We start from the raw sequence: 16,597 nt of genomic DNA on the forward strand, positions 1-16,597 counted from the left end.
GCCTGTAGCGTGTCAGTCATGGCAGGTAGTACCTGCATCGAGGAGTGGGAGCCGACATTTTTAGATTTGGCCCGAGCCTTACGGGCCCCAGGCACAGTCTGAGTAGGGGAAGGGGACCCCTCACCCTGGGGGGTAGGGGTAGTCATAGTAGGCAATACCATAGGATGCAGGGAGTGGGAAAAAGAGGAGGATACAGCCCCCATGGCTGAGGCAATAGCCTTTTGTATAGAAGAAGCCATAGTGGCCTCCAGTAGGGCCTGAAACTCTTGAGAGGCCATAGGGCCCTCAGTATTATCTGAGTGAACGTCCCCAGGGGGGCCTGCAGAGCCATCCTCCCTATCCTGCATACTGGAATAACAACAGTGAAGGGACTAAATAAAATAAATTAAATAGAGCCACTAGAAGAAAAGGGTTGATTAACCCACAGCAGAAAGAACAAGAACAAGAAGGACCAGACCGTCAGAGTGCCAGGGGATCCAGAGAGGGAGAACGAGGCGACCGACCGCGCGGCAGCACAGCAAGCAGAGCAAGGTCCGCCCAAAATGGCCGCCGCACGTGAGGGAGGCGCTCGCGGCCGGGCACCCGGCGGGGGAAGGGGCGCGTGCACCCTACCCGCGCGGGCAGCCCGTCAGCGGGGAGAGGAGAGCACTCAGCCTCGGCCGCGGAAAGAGAAGCGGTCACGGCAGGGAGGCAGTGCCCGGACCAGCGCGGACGCGCGGGAGAGCAGGGGAGGGAAGGGATGGAAACCTCCTGGCAGAGGGATAAAAGCCCCCAGGGAATCCTGGAGCACACTGACGGTACAGGTCAAACAAACAGGGAAAATGCACAATAAAGGCAATCAAGGCAAATAAATTCAAACTGAATACACATAAATGTAAAACAGCTATCAGAATCAGAGCAGAGCAAAAAACACTTATCTGTCTGAGGAAGCAGCAAAGAAAGAGGGGGATCATGGGAGACACAGGACTTATATAGCTACTTCCTATATGATGTGATTGGCTGCCTGTTATGCCTATACAGTTTTTTCTTTCATTTTTGATAATATTTATATTCCTCTATCTTTGCTGCTGAGGAAATAAAGAAAGAGTTATGCATAATATGAGCCTCCGTGTCTTTAATAAAAAAAATTTTTGTCAGTGGGCAAATATTCAAAATCAGCAGGGGATCAAATACCTTTTTACCCTCACTGTAAGTCCCCACTAGGAGCAGAAAACGTGAATTGCTTTTGCTTCTCCCATATACAGTTCAGCATGTAAAGTATGCCTTGCTCAGCACAGGACAAGGTCAGGAACCTCTAAAACTGGTCTGGGATTTTTCTTAACCCATAAATGGCTGTCCACTATGTCTAAAATCTGCCAGGACTGATTATAGCTGAATTTTGTTGCATAGCTCCTTTAAAATCTAGGAACTAATTTCAACCTTCTTAAGAACAGAGATGGTTAGAATGAGATTGGTTTATGCATCAAAGAAGCACTTCGGCATTAGGAATATATACATTTATTTCTAACTGTAAGTTACTTTCCTACTATATATATATATTTTGGTCCCAAATTGTCCAAAATTAGAAGTTACTCGCTTTTAGGCAAACCATGAAACGGTGAAGCTTCTTGTTGTAGCTCCACCCCACCTCTAAGAGATCATCACTGGTGATGCTCTCCTGGACCAATGCAATGCATGTCATTGAGAAGTATTGAGGTGGGATGCACTCAGTGAGTTAGGAGTAAATTAAGCAAGCCTTTAGCAATTATGGCAGTAATGCCTAGTCTCCTCTGCTACCTGGGAATCATGGGAAATGTAGTTCACACATGTTTTGGCTGCTTAGATTAGTCATCACTGACTAGTTAGTACCTGTACCAGAGTTTTTCACATGAGTTTGAGCACTTATCCCATTACAGAGAGAACATCTCCACTCCAAAATGCAAAGCAGGTCTTGGCACAAGAGATCGATCAACCCCAGAAACTGGTACTTTTATTAAAGTATTAGTTTTAAGACTTCTCTGACATTGCTAATTCTATAGAAAAATGCAAAAAATTTGACACTTTACAGAAATTAACTTAATAAGTCTCCCCATTGCCCCATCCTCTATTTAGCCTCTTCAGGGACATTCAGCTGATATTACTCTAGGTTTGAGCAATGGGCTCAATACCTGTTTTCTTTTTCCAGGAAAAAGTGAAAAATACTGAAGGAAGGTTCAAAGCCATACAGGAGCAGCTTGAAAAGATAAGCCAGGATGCCTTGGCACTGAAGCCACAGGCTGTGGCCTTAAAGGATGATGTCCAAACAAAAAAGAAAGTATGGAATGAAGCAGAGGTAAAGTGTTTTTTGTTTTGTTTTTCTTTTCTCAAATCATTTTAACCCAGACAAGGCACTCTGATAATTTATTTATTTATTTTTTTTTTTTTTTTGGTTTCCCAGGAACACTGTAGTCATCAAAGCAATTTTAACTTAGTAAAGCAGTTTTGGTGCATAGATCATACCACTTGCAGTCTCACTGCTTATTTCTCTGCCATGTAGGAGTTAAATCACTTTATTAATTCAGCCCTAGTCACACTTCCCTACATGTAACATGCACAGCCTTCCTAAACATTTCCTGTAAAGAGAGGTCTAATGTTTTATACTTTATTTGTTTATTATTTGCACTGATTATAGCTTGCTAGACATTGCAGGAGCCTCCGGTGTGTGATTAAAGTTCAATTTACAGAGCACGATTTAAAAACTTCTTACATCTGATTGAACATTTTTTATTTTTTCATTCAGCCTTTGTGAGTCACATCTAGGTGTGGTGAGGGGCTGCATGGACAGAAATAAGTGATTTAGCTCCTAAATGGCAGATGATTGAGCAGTGAGACGTACACAAACTGCTTCATTAAGCTAAAGTTGCTTTGGTGACTTTGTCCCTTTTAAGGACATCTCTAGTGGCTGTGTTCCTCCAGAACAGAGCCAAATACAGTTTTGGAATCCAATGCTGCTCATTGGAGGAGTGCAGCGTTTGCCACACATGCATATTTCCAATCGTTTGCTTCTCCATAAGAAGCATTGTATTGTTTGAGATTGCGGCAGATGTTTTCAGAGGCAGCAGTGGAGGAATCTTAGCACTGGGGAAGAGCTGAGAAATATTAACTTTTTTTTTTTTTTTTCGTTTAATTTCTTAACAAAGGATATCACAATGATGGAAGCGAACCGATCGTCCCAAAATCGGTTGCTATAGGCTATAGGTTGCTTTTAAACCTGCAGTTTTTTTGTAAATGTTGCTTGTCACACATTTTGTTACCACAATAACACAATTGCCAGGCTGCTGAATGCATTCAGACACACACACACACACTGCCACTCTCACTGCTGTACACATACATTAATTCACACACACTTAAAGCACTCTCTTCTTGGTGCCAGGCTACTGAATGCATTCTTTCACTCAATACCACTTCTCACTAACTGGATGCTGAATGTGTGTACAAACACACACTGGTTACCACTTCTCCGCTTTGCCATGCTGCTGAATCTCTTATTTCATATGCATAATGCCTACTTTGCACCCTAGCTTACTGATTGCTTACTTTTAGGTAGAAAATGCCACGTTTCCTCACTACACTGCCAGGGTGCAAAACCCACCCTCTTTTTCACTTGACCCAAAAGGCACTGCCAGGCTGCTGATTTTGCTTTAAGTAGAAGCAGGAGATCATGCTTTTATTGTGTTTTTCTAAAAAAAAAATATCTTCTCTTGCTGTTTTTAAGGATCTTCTTTATTTGCATAAATACAATGTTTTCCTAATTTTAGGTTTTTTATAACCGGCATCGAATGGATTTAAGACGCCTTGAAAGAGATTCGGAGCAACTTCGTAAGCGTATTATTGAGCTTCAAAAAAGGTTTGTTTGGATTGGATATATTTACTGCACCTTTCCTCAAGATGTTAGTAATTTTTTCATAATTTGCTTTCTTGTTAGTTAAAGGGGCACCTTTAACCTGTTCAGTGTAGTGGTTTTGTTTCCTGGGTGCCATTTTTGAACAGTTTAACCACAAAGTGCTGTTTATGGCACCCATCCTATCGGCACAATTGTTTCGTTGTCCATGCCCCTACATGAATACAAGATCACTGTGCTTCCATTGAGAGAAATGGTTAGAAAATATGAAGGCACCTTATAAATGCCCTCCTGGCCTTGCATTGTTGACGGAGTTCAGACTTTTGTGTTATTTTTCTTTAAAGAACTGTCACCTCGGCACTATATTTTTTTTATCGTTTTTTTTTTTTCTTTTAAATCAAGTTTTGAAAGGAAATAGATTTTATTAACCTCTTAAGGACCAAACTTCTGGAATAAAAAGGAATCATGACATGTCACAAATGTCAGGTGTCCTTAAGGGGTTAAATGACTTATATGTTTAAAAAAGAAAGTGTGAGACACTAATCACTGCCTTTAGTATATAACAGCATCCTTCAGCCATATACATGCACCTTGGGTCAGACAGTGTTTGAATTTGTAAAATCAAAAATCCCCAGTTGCAGGGTGTATATAATAAATGATACTCGACACCTGTCCCACATGCACAATAACAAGATATACGCATAATAGGTGAAGTGCTTAAAAGTTGTAAAATAGTAACCTATAGGGATAGAGATAAAAAAGAAAGGGAAACAAATATTGCTTTCCATAGCAAGTACAAAGTACGCCGGATGTGAGGAGCCACTAGGTGGAAATAATCATTGCGTTCCAGTAGTTAATCTCATTCTATCATTTGGGTTTTAGTAGGTGTCTTTCCTAAAATCAAACTGCAGAATCTCATGCATGATATCCAGAGCTTTGTATAGTTCCATTTGGCAGTATGTTTAGCTACTGCTCTACTGTAAGTTAATAAAGTATTTAAAGGGACACTTCACTTCCTAAATCAAAAAATAAACAATTTTTTTTTTGGATAGGTATACCCCAATAAAAATATGCATTCATGGTAGTGAATCTAAAATCATCTTGCAAAAGCTCCAATTAATTAATGACCATTAATTTCCTTTAATGACCATTATACCACATTCATTTAACTCCTGCACCTGTTATTGGTATTATGCTCTACATCTCCCATTATACTCTCACAGCCATAATGCTATCAAAGCATCAGGGATTATTAATAAACTCAAAAATAGTTTTGTGAAAAGGAAGACAAAATAATCCAGTGTGCCAGATTCCATATGAGGCCTCATCATACGGTTTCTTCTACATTGGAAGTAAAATTAAGAACACCTCGAAGAAGCCTTCTTTTCTGCAGTGGTTAGGGGTTTCCTTGTGAGGTGAATAGCCACCGTGCACCGTCTCCTAGAAAAGTACGGGAGAGCCTGGGGTGTGTAGCAATGACTTGTTTGGTTCTTGTATTGTTATACATATTTCATTTTCTGTTTTTGCATTTAGTGCTGATAATACATCTGAAGATGAGAACATGGCACGAATGAGAGAAATTGCAGAGTTAAAAGAGAAACTGAAGGCTCTTCAGGACCAAGAAATGACCACCAATCAGCAGATCGATCAATTTCAGCAAGCTATTTATAGATACAAGGAGGAACGCACGCGATTATAGTAGGTTCACCTGGTTAGTTTTATTGGAGGTTTGTTTTTGTTTTGTGTCTGTGTGTCTCGCTTTAATAATTTCCAGGCAAAATATCTGTAATTCAGCATAGTCTTCTTCTGCTCATATGGTGGGTTCATTTGAATACAGAAATGAGCAGTTAGCTCCATATTTTATTTTAGGAGTATGAAAGAGAGTAAGATGTAGCATATTATAAACATTGTACAACAAACAGCTGTTAGCATTTTTACTTACATTATAATGCTATTCTGAAACCCTGTTATATCTGCATGATGGTATGGTCAGTTTGACATGAGCTTGCTGTGATAGTCATGTATTCTGTGTCTTGTAACACCCCGATTTTGGAGTGTGCAGTATGTATGTGTCAGAAGGCAATAAGTCAAGATCCTTATCCAGAATCATGAAGCCTTTTATAGGAAGTGCTGATCCAAGTTTAAAATAACCCCTAGAACTCAGTGCAGTTCTTAATCGCCCCAACATTCTCGACCTTTGTTAACATAGCAAAAGTGTATTTTCAGTTGGGCATAATTGACTTGGATAATGCAAAAGTGTAAACTCCACATTATCAAGGCCACTGAGGAGTGGGCAGTCTGTCTGGGTGCCGTGGAGAGCTCCCATTAATTTATTAAAAGGTGTAACCGCATGCACAGACTCTGTACCGTAACAACTTAAACTGAGCTGTAGTGTTTTTTTTGTGCATAGAGTGCCGGTTTAAGTTTAGTGCTGGATTTCATAGAATGTCAACTTTTTGAAACAAAGAAAATAAGAAATTATTACTCCTAATAAATTGATATTTATTAATTTTTTAAAAATAAACTACTTAGTAACATTTATTTGGATTTAAGGTTTAAGGTTTACCTCATCGTCTAGGCCACCTGTAATGGAAATATGTATTTATATTCTCTAACAACTGTCTGGTGCATAGACCCTGTCCTTGCAGTGTAAATCATAGTGAAGCATTGGAGTCAAAGCCTTTGTATGAGAAGCATGCAAATGGCAGAGTGCAGAACCTGCCACACATGAGCCATAGGTCCCCATTCTTCCATAGGAGAACGAAGCATTGGATGGGATCAAGATAGTCTCGATGGAGGATTTGGCCCAGCGGAGTTCATCCTGCTACTGGATAACTTGTGACTTTTTAAAAGCTTTGTTTTTATTTTATGGGAGGCCCTGACAACCAAAGAAAATCTAAGGTTTATAGTATGTTCATTTTTATCCTTAGAGTGTTGCTTTAAGTTGCTATTGCTTTTTATAATACAATTGTGAATTTGCCTTATGTTAATTGTTTTTGATACACTTATATTGTTTTGATCTTCACAGTAATGAAGAGCGTGACATGAAACATAAGATGGAACAACAAAAAAGGCAGCTGAGGGAGTTGCAGGACAGCAAAACTGATCGGTTGAAGAGGTTTGGACAGAATATGCCATCCCTTCTTCAAGCAATTAATGATGCTTATAATCAAGGACGGTTCCTAAAGAAACCAGTTGGACCATTGGGTAGTTTGATGAATTTTTTGTTTTGCACAATTTAGACCGCACATTAGAAATCTGCAGAAAAAAAATGGTTTAAAATAAGGTATCTGAATTCGCTGTGTTTTTACAATGTTCTCTGACCAGACCAGCAGGGCCGTTTTTAAAGCGGGACAAACTGGGCAGCTACCCCATGGGCCCCGCTGTCACCACCCTTAGGGTCCCCCTCCCGCCTGGCTCTGGAGAGAGGAAGGGGTTCAAATCTTACCTTTCTCCAGCGCCGGGCGGGGAGCTTTCCTCCTCCTCTCCTCCTTCCTAGCAACGTCATCGGCTGAATGCGCATGTGCGGCAGGAGCCGCACGCGCATTCAGACAGTTCATAGGAAAGCATTACAATGCTTTCCTATGGACACTGGCATCTTCTCACTGTGATTTTCACAGTGAGAAGCACGCAAGCGCCTCTAGTGGCGGTCAATGAGACAGCCACTAGAGGCTGGATTAACCCTCAGTGTAAACATAGCAGTTTCTCTGAAACTGCTATGTTTATAAAAAAGGGGGGGGGGGGGGGGGTTAACCCTAGCTGGATCAGGCACCCAGACCACTTCATTAAGCTGAAGTGGTTTGGGTGCCTATAGTGGTCCTTTAAGCGTGACTGGGCCCCTTGTTTTACGGCAGCAGGCTGGGAGGAAGTGACTGCCATGAGTCACTTCTTCCCAGATAGAGTGAAACCGCGCAGGATTGAGGAGAAGGCCGTCAGGAGGGAGCTGGAGTGCCAGAGCCTCACTCTCCCAACTACCTCAGTCTGCCACTGGACCCCAGGGAACCCCCCTCCTGAACCCATAAGGTAGGGCTGTAGGGTGGCTTTATAAATGTAAAATTTGCATGTGTCAGTATTTGTGTGAGTATGTCTTTCAGGATGTCTGTGTGTGTCACCATTTCTGTGTGTCTGTGTCACCATTTCTGTGTGTCTGTCTGTGTCACCATTTCTGTGTGTCTGTCTGTGTCACCATTTCTGTGTGTCTGTCTGTGTCACCATTTCTGTGTGTCTGTCTGTGTCACCATTTCTGTGTGTCTGTCTGTGTCACCATTTCTGTGTGTCTGTCTGTGTCACCAATTCTGTGTGTATGTCTGTCAGGGTGTATGTGTGTATCTGTATTTAGTAGATATGTTTCTCTATGTGGTCTGTGTGTATCTGTATCTGCGTGTCTGTATGTTGTCAGTGTGTGTACCTGTATACCTGTGTACCTGTACCTGTGTGTGCGTATGTTGTCAGTGTGTGTACCTGTATACCTGTGTACCTGTACCTGTGTGTGCATCTGTATATAGTCAGTGTTTTTCTGTGTATCTGCATGTGTGTCAGTGTTTGTATATATGTCTCCGTATGTGTGTCAGGTTGTGTCTGTATGTATTAGTGCGTCAGTCTGTATCTGCATGTGTGTTAGTGTGAGTGTCAGATGTGCATACATCTCATCATTCAAATCGTCAACACTACACACAAGTACACCCCTGCATTCAACCTTCCATCACTACATACAAACACAGTCCTGCATTGAAACGTCAACAATACATACAAACACACCTTTGTGTTAAACACCAAAAAGCATAAAAAAAAAAAACTACACATAGATGCATGCTTGCATTCAAAAACCAACACAACATACAAACACACCCCTACATTTACACAAACATACTCCATACAAAAACATGCTTCCATTCAAACACACAAACACAGCTCAGTGCTAAATACAACTCTGCAAGCATGGGAATATGGTTCCGCTACTGCGTTGGGAAGTGGAGAGCGTGATTGGATGTCAGGGGGCCCCACCAAATTCTTGACCATTGCCCAATCAATATTAATGATGGCCCTACAGACCAGTAAGTAACTCTACCAGTCATTTTAATATATTTGCTTAGACTTCTTTCACAAACTCCTGTTATATGTAGTGTCTTGTATAGGACAAATGGAATTTATGTCTGAGCACATAGCATTTACACGGTGATTACTAGAAGTTTAATGAAAGCTCCATGTCATTTTGCAATTAGAGATGTCCCCCCTTATTGTTGCAATTCTAAGCAGCAAGACTGTGATTAGTTAGGGCAGATACAGGGATCTGTGAAAGCAGACAAGTGCAGAGAGACGGGGATCTGTGAGAGCAGACAAGGGCAGAGAGACGGGGATCTGTGAGAGCAGACAAGGGCAGAGAGACGGGGATCTGTGAGAGCAGACAAGGGCAGAGAGACTGATCTGTGAGAGCAGACAAGGGCAGAGAGACGGATCTGTGAGAGCAGACAAGGGCAGAGAGACGGATCTGTGAGAGCAGACAAGGGCAGAGAGACGGATCTGTGAGAGCAGACAAGGGCAGAGAGACGGATCTGTGAGAGCAGACAAGGGCAGAGAGACGGATCTGTGAGAGCAGACAAGGGCAGAGAGACGGGGGATCTGTGAGAGGTGCCTGCCTGCACCTTAATCACTAGATTGTTTTTCCTCTTCTTGACCATGAGTCAACCTGGCAGTTTTTCTTCTACTGGATCAGGAATTGCTTTGATAGTTTGGATTGTTTGGCTATTTTTGTTAGGGCCACAGACTCATCTGAAGAATATAATTCCTTCATCTTTAAATATATCTGGAGCATGCACATTTTAACTCTTTTGTGTTCAAATATATAATGTGTTTGCTCAGAGCAGCTTCATGTTTCTCAACATAACTACTGATATTTCGTATATCATCTGTTATTTTTGTTGAATATAATTATGGAGCTTTTTAGTGTGTCTTGTCAATATTCTGCTATATTCAGGAAGCATAAAATGTTTAAAAACAATAGTTGTTACTGAATGTTTGCCATATTAATTTCTCTTTTTTGTACCTTTTAGGTGCCTGCATTCATCTCAAAGACCCAGATCTTGCTCTTGCAGTTGAAAGTTGCTTAAAGGGTCTGCTCCTTGCGTTCTGTTGTGATAACCACAAGGATGAAAGAACACTGCAGCTTCTAATGTCCAAAACGTTCACCCATGGTCAGAGGCCTCAAATAATTGTCAACGAATTTGTTAATGAAATTTACAATGTTGAAAAGCGGTGAGTTTTCCAGTCACGTCTAAGAAAATACAGGAGACTGTGTGTTTTTCCTGCAATTCCTAACATTGGCCATAATTTATTTATTTATTATAAAATATTTTAACAGGAAAGATACATTGAGAGTTCTCTCGTTTTCAAGTATGTCCTGGGTCCTCAAAACATTGCATTGTTACAATAGGGTACAAAAACAATATGAATACACAATATATACAAAATATATAGAACAGGTAGGAAATATATATTTAACCATGACCGGTGCATTCTGTTTTGAGATATGTAGAGAGGGATCTTTGAAAGGATTTTAGGCCTGGGGAAGATTTGAAAGAGTGTGCAAGAGGTCGTTCCATAATTGCGGTGCTCTGTAAGAAAAGGAGGATCAAGCCGCTTTCTTTTTGTATTGAGGTAGACTAAATAAAGTGCTGCTACTGGATCGGAAGGGTGCGCCTGGATTCCAGCGACAGCCAGTTTAGTTCTTTTAGCATGTCACAATAGTGGGTCCTGTAATTACATTGTAACACAAAGCGGCAGAACAAGTTATACAATGTTTTAAGTTTATTAAGGTGGGCTTGCGGTGCAGGTGCATATAATACATCCCCATAATCAATGATTGGCATCAGCATTTGCTGTACAATATTTTCCTTTACTGTAGGGCTTAGGCAGGATTTGTTTCTGTATTTACATTGCAGCTGTAAGTCTTGTCGGGAGCTGATAAAATCACTTCACATAAAAGGAATTTGTGAAAAAAAAAATATTTTGCCTTAAAATTATCGGATTTGGTGACTCAGTGCTCTCTAAATAGCATAAAAGGCTAGCAACTTGGCAGTTATTGCTGCTTAGTACCAAATAATCGGAAGTGTGGAGCATAGCAATTCCCTCTTTCATGCCCCCACAGTGGGGCTCCAATTAAATAATAAAGTGAGGGGGGTATATTCTCCCCAATTCTCACTCCTGAGTGGCAGGTGGGGCTCTAATTTTAAAACCATGGGTAGTTAGCAGCCACTCTCTACTCAATGTCAAGTGGACATTCCCCCACTCATGGCATGGCGTTTGTGGTCATGGTGGATGTTTTGACCCCCTACAAGCGTTTTGGTTTTTTTTTTTGTGGGTTTTATTTGTTTTCATTTATTTCTATTTTAATGATGAAAAAGGTTATTCATTACAGAAGGCCTATAAATGTTTCCAGAGTTGATTTATCCGATGATATTTATCGAGCAACTGACCAGTTTATTGGGTTCTGCTGACATTAAGTCCATGAATAAAATTATTTGACAAAGCCAGTTGATTTTTTTTTTTTGGCAGTTTCTGGCCAACAGAACGGAATCGAGGCCATTGCTTGAAAACATTAATAGATGAACTATACAAAATATGTGTTTCTTTGTATATTTACTTAACATCAATTCAATTTATTCCTATTTGGCTTCTGTAGACACCAACGTTATTGTCTCTGTTTTAAAGTAGTATGTCTTCAAAATATTTGTATATTTCTCGATCATATATATTTCAAAATAAACACTGAATCCTTACACAAATTGCAAAATATAAGATGTGTATGTGAAAGCATTTTGACTGTGATCAGGCCAGTATCAAGTCTCTTTGAGGACCATGCCCGAATTGGAGAGTTGGAAAATGTTTCTGATTCGGCAGTTTTGGTGTAAAATTCGAGTTTACTGAGTAACTAGGTAGACTTTCAGGCTCCCATCAATGAATAAGCTCCTCTTTGGGATGGGTTATAGAAGATTCGAACCCTTTTGACCAGCTGTTATGCTGTAGCCCTGTCCAGTATGGATTGTACCATTATTTGTATTTCTTCCAGTGCAGCAAACTAGCATCTGAATTATATTTTTATAAATGTACTTTTCTATAGCAAGATCGGTTATCTGCTGACTTTAAAGAGGCTGTCTAAGAAGCATAATCTCTTTGTGTCTATGTAGGGGGTATGCTGCGTGTTTTCAAACAAACTGACCAATACAAGTTCATGATCTTGACATCCTTGCTGCCTTTTTGACTACTTTAGACAACCATCTTAAAGCTGCAGAAGTTTTTACAGTTCACATGTATAATTTATAAAACAAAATTGATTCAGTGCTTAGAGTAACCCTTTTGACCATTTAAAACATGACTAACTGGAAAATCAATTTCAAAATAAAAAAAATACACTTCAGGTTACTCCATTACCTGTGTGAGAGCTGCTTCAAAATGTGTTTTTTTTTTTGTCACTACTTGACAATTTTAAACGTATTGGGATAATGAGTGCATATTTACATGAGCTTGCTATGTCTGCTGGTTGGGAAGCTTTTATGAGCGACTTTATTTTCACAGTAACATTGTCATTAATTTTTGTAATTTTTTTTTTCTAGAGCTGTTTTTCATCCCAACTACCCAACAGTACTGACCGCATTGGAAATTGATAATCCTGTAGTTGCCAATTGCTTGATTGATATGAGAGGCATCGAGACAGTCTTGTTAATTAAAGTATGTAAAACGAATGGTAAAAAAATATTCTTACTTGAAATCTGCCATTTTTAGAATTTGTTAGCATCCTTGGTACTTCTTTAGAAGGTGCTGGGATAGCAATTAACTCTGCTTCTATAATCTTCTAATAACAACCACGTTACTGGAACAGTGCCTCCAAATTTAGGGTGCAAAATGTGCCTTAAAAAGTGACGAAAATTGTATCCATCTCTGAATGCAACACTGTCCTTGTACCATTTGCCAAGGCAAAGATTTTAGCAACTTTTCCCTTTCTCTTCTATTCCCTTCAGGTTCACTTGTTAATGATGTCATGTGCTGCATTGTCTTATTTCTGGAGGTTCATTTGTTTTCTGGTTTCTATGTATTACTTTAACACATGTTATTACCATCTTGCTTTTTCTCTGGGAATGTTTAATGGTTTTGCACAATAATTAAACTAGAGGCTGTTCCATTGTGATCTCTCCCTGTTAGTTTGTAGCCCTCAGTCTTCAGTGAATACAAAAAGACAAGTAGTGCTCAGCATTGTAATTAACAGGTAGTCATATTAGAAACATAATCTGCTAATCAAAATATAACCAAATTGCAGACCATCTAATTTCAAGATATAGAGTGAAATATGTATTTCTGGGTGTCCCACTCACATTTGCCAGAGCCTTCTCAACCCAGGCTCTCTGGGTGTTATCACTCCACTTGTGAGCTGTAAAGAGTGATAACACTCTGGCAAATGTGAGAGGGACCCCCAGTGATACATCTGTTGTAGTATTGCTGTTTTTATGTACGCAGATTTTTGTTTTTCTTGATATATTAATACGTTCATAGACGCATACATTTATTGTTTTTGCTTCTATAAGCTCTTTAACTGTTTTGGTTACATGTATCAGTCTTGTATCAGTCAGTGGTTTGGGGTGTTTTTCTTTCAACTTTTTGTAGCTTCAAGAAGTGTTCAGCGAACTTTGTCACTGGACCCACCTACCTTAAGGAGATTTAGTCAGGAATTAATCTAGCAATATCAACACATTGTCACCAAAATCCAGAAAAGACCCTACAGCAAGCAAGCTTACACTGATCAGCCGCTTTAAAACCACTGACCGGTGAAGTGACTAACATTGATTATATTGTTACAATGGCACCTGTCAAGCCTTTTGGCATGTTCCTGGTATTCATTGGTTAGTAGTTACCAAAAGTGATGCAAGGAAGGACAACTAGTGAACTGGCATTCGGTTTGTGTGCGCCCCAGGCTCATTGATGCATGTGCTGAGTGAAAGCTAGCCTCTCTGGTTCGATCACACAGAAAAGCTACTGTAGCTCAAATTGCTGAAGAACTTAATGCTGGTTATGATAGAAAGGCATCAGAACATACAGTGCATCACCGTTTGCTGTGCATGGATCTGAGTAGCCACAGACCAGAACTGGACCATAGAGCAATGGAAGAAGGTTGCCTGGTCTGATGAATCACGTTTTTTCTTAGATCAGATGAGTGGCCTGGTGTGTGTTTGCTGTTTACCTTGGGAAGCGATATCAACAAGATGCACTATGGGAAGAAGGTAGACCAGCGGACGGATTTTGTTCTCTAGGCAATGTTCTGCTGGGAAACGTTGGGTCCAGGCATTTATGTAGAGGTTACTTTGACATGTATCCCCTACCTAGAGAATGTTGCAGACCATATGCATCCCATCATGACAATAAGGTTCACTGTTGCCAATGGCCTCTTTCAGCAGGATAACGCACCCTGCCCCACTGCAAAAATTGTTCATGAAAGGTTTGAGGAACATGAGAGTTCCTAGTGTTACCTTGGTCTCGAAATTCCGAGATCTCAATCCGATTGAGCATCTGTGGAACGTGCTAAAAAAAAAAAATTATACAATCTATAGAGGCTCCATTAAACTACTGCTGCTCATGTCTTGGTGCCAAATACCACTGGACATGTTCAACGGTCTTGTGGAGTCTATGCCTTAATGCATCAGAGCTGTTTTGGCAGCACGAGGAGAACCTACATGATATGAGGGAGGTGGTTTTAACATTGTGGCTGATCAGTGTATGTATTCTTCAGTTCATTGCTGTACAGAAATTAACATTTATGTTACATTTATCTTTGTAATTAATAATTGCTTTTATTTACTCATTGGCCTTCTGATTACTGTTTATTTTTTTGTTTGCGGCACGCTTCTTCTAGAATAACAGTGAGGCTCGAGAAGTAATGCAGAGAAGAGCACCTCCAAGAAACTGCAGAGAAGCCTTCACTGGCGAAGGAGACCAGGTTTTTACAAACCGCTACTATTCATCTGAATACAACAGAGCAAAATTGTTGAGTGGAGATGTAGAAGTGGAAATAAGGTTGGTGAATTAAGGTGTTTTTGCTGATACTCATTGTCATGGATCTTTGATCATATTTGTGAGATACACTTCCAGTCTATGTAGGTCCTCAGAAGAGAACTTTCTCACTGTGGTTTGACTTTACCCTAAAGCAGGCACCGTCTATCTTGGCTCTCCTTATGAGTGACTAGGGTTTCCTTAGTTTTCTGGAACTCTTTAATTGACAAAGCTTGTATGGCTTATAATTAATTGTGAGTTACAGGGCTAAGATTAGACACCGTGCCATTTATACCAAAGGCTGCGTGCAAGCATCCCTTGTCTTATTTGTACAATATTTTCCTTGTGCAGCATCCTGTTTGCGGAGAGTGGCGTGTGATTAACTCATTGTGACTTTAGTATTTCTTGACTATCAAAGTACTCTGTATGTCGACATGTTAAAGGGACACTCCAGGCACCCAGACCACTTCTGCCCATTGGAGTGGTCTGGGTGCCAACTCCCACTACCCTTAACCCTGCAAGTGTAATTATTGCAATTTTTTTTTTTAAACTGCAATAATTACCTTGCAGGGTTAACTCCTCTAGTGGCTGTCTACTAGACAGCCACTAAGAGGGCACTTCCGTGTCTATAGCACAGGTATTCTGTGAGGACCTCCAGCATCGCTCAATTCCCCATAGTAAAGCATTTTCAATGCTTTCCTATGGAGAGCTCTAGTGTGTGTGTGTGCGTGGCATTGGCGGGATCAGTCTCGCCCACCGGCTGACGTGAGGAGGAGCAGCGGCGGCGAGCAGAAACCACCGCCGAGGGACATCGGCGAGCGTCTCAGGTAAGTGAGTGAAGGGGTTTTCACCTCTTCAGCAACTGGGGAGGGGGGGAGGGAGAGGGGACCTGCAGTGCCAGGGAAACGGATTGTTTTTCCTGGCACTGGAGATTCCCTTTAAAGTAAATTAAAAACCAGGCCTTGCCAAGTGAGTCCAGCAATAGACCCTCTACATTCAAGCCGGAGACATCCGGCAATAGATGTAGAGTATGCACCCCTGACTTTGGAACACTGTCTCAAGCCTGAGAGATCCAGCAATAGATTAAAGAGCATGCTCCCCCGAAAATGGGACACGGTCTCAAGCTGTCACAGCACTCTGATGCCTGACAGCACTGCTGCAGGGCTGACAAGCAGGCACTCCGCCCAGTGTACACCAATCAGTCTTCTTTTGCAGATGGTATGAAATGATGAATGCCAGTGGAGTTAGGGGCAGTTATTTTGTCCAAAAGTGACAAGATCCCAGTAAAATAACCAGTAAAAATGTTAAAACTGAAATTGGTGTGTTTTGTAATTTAATCCTATAACTAGTAAGAAATCTGGTCTACATGAGAAAATTATAATGTACATGAAAATCCACACAAAAAATTTTAACAGCATTTTTTGTCTGGGTTGGTGATGAAATAGCTTAATGAAGTGTGAGAATGACTTTGATTAAATAATGAGGTCTATACTTTAAAAAAAAAAATATATATATATATATATATATATACTTTTTGTTAATGGGTATTGGATTGTATTACTGCTTTTAACATTAGTCTCAGCTCGCTTTAAAACAATAATTCACTCCATGCAATATTAGTCCTACAGTTAAAAAAAAAAAAAAAAATCTCAGCACCAGGCAAGTTGGGTTGAGCAGCAGTTGTTCAGATTATATATATAT

General features: G+C 40.5%; 1 protein-coding gene across 1 annotated transcript in view; it reads left to right on the plus strand.

The window, feature by feature from the left end:
* The window catches only part of SMC6 (structural maintenance of chromosomes 6), a 109,918-nt gene that overhangs the window by 43,969 nt on the left and 49,352 nt on the right, over positions 1-16,597 (plus strand). Inside the window, exons 11-17 of the mRNA XM_063442137.1 lie at positions 2,165-2,311; positions 3,780-3,868; positions 5,396-5,560; positions 6,891-7,069; positions 9,913-10,114; positions 12,472-12,586; positions 14,760-14,920. Coding sequence (XP_063298207.1) covers positions 2,165-2,311; positions 3,780-3,868; positions 5,396-5,560; positions 6,891-7,069; positions 9,913-10,114; positions 12,472-12,586; positions 14,760-14,920 — 1,058 coding nt within the window. The remainder of the gene's footprint in view (positions 1-2,164; positions 2,312-3,779; positions 3,869-5,395; positions 5,561-6,890; positions 7,070-9,912; positions 10,115-12,471; positions 12,587-14,759; positions 14,921-16,597) is intronic.

Source organism: Pelobates fuscus, chromosome 2 (assembly GCF_036172605.1).
Source record: "Pelobates fuscus isolate aPelFus1 chromosome 2, aPelFus1.pri, whole genome shotgun sequence".
Classification (NCBI taxonomy): domain Eukaryota; kingdom Metazoa; phylum Chordata; class Amphibia; order Anura; family Pelobatidae; genus Pelobates; species Pelobates fuscus.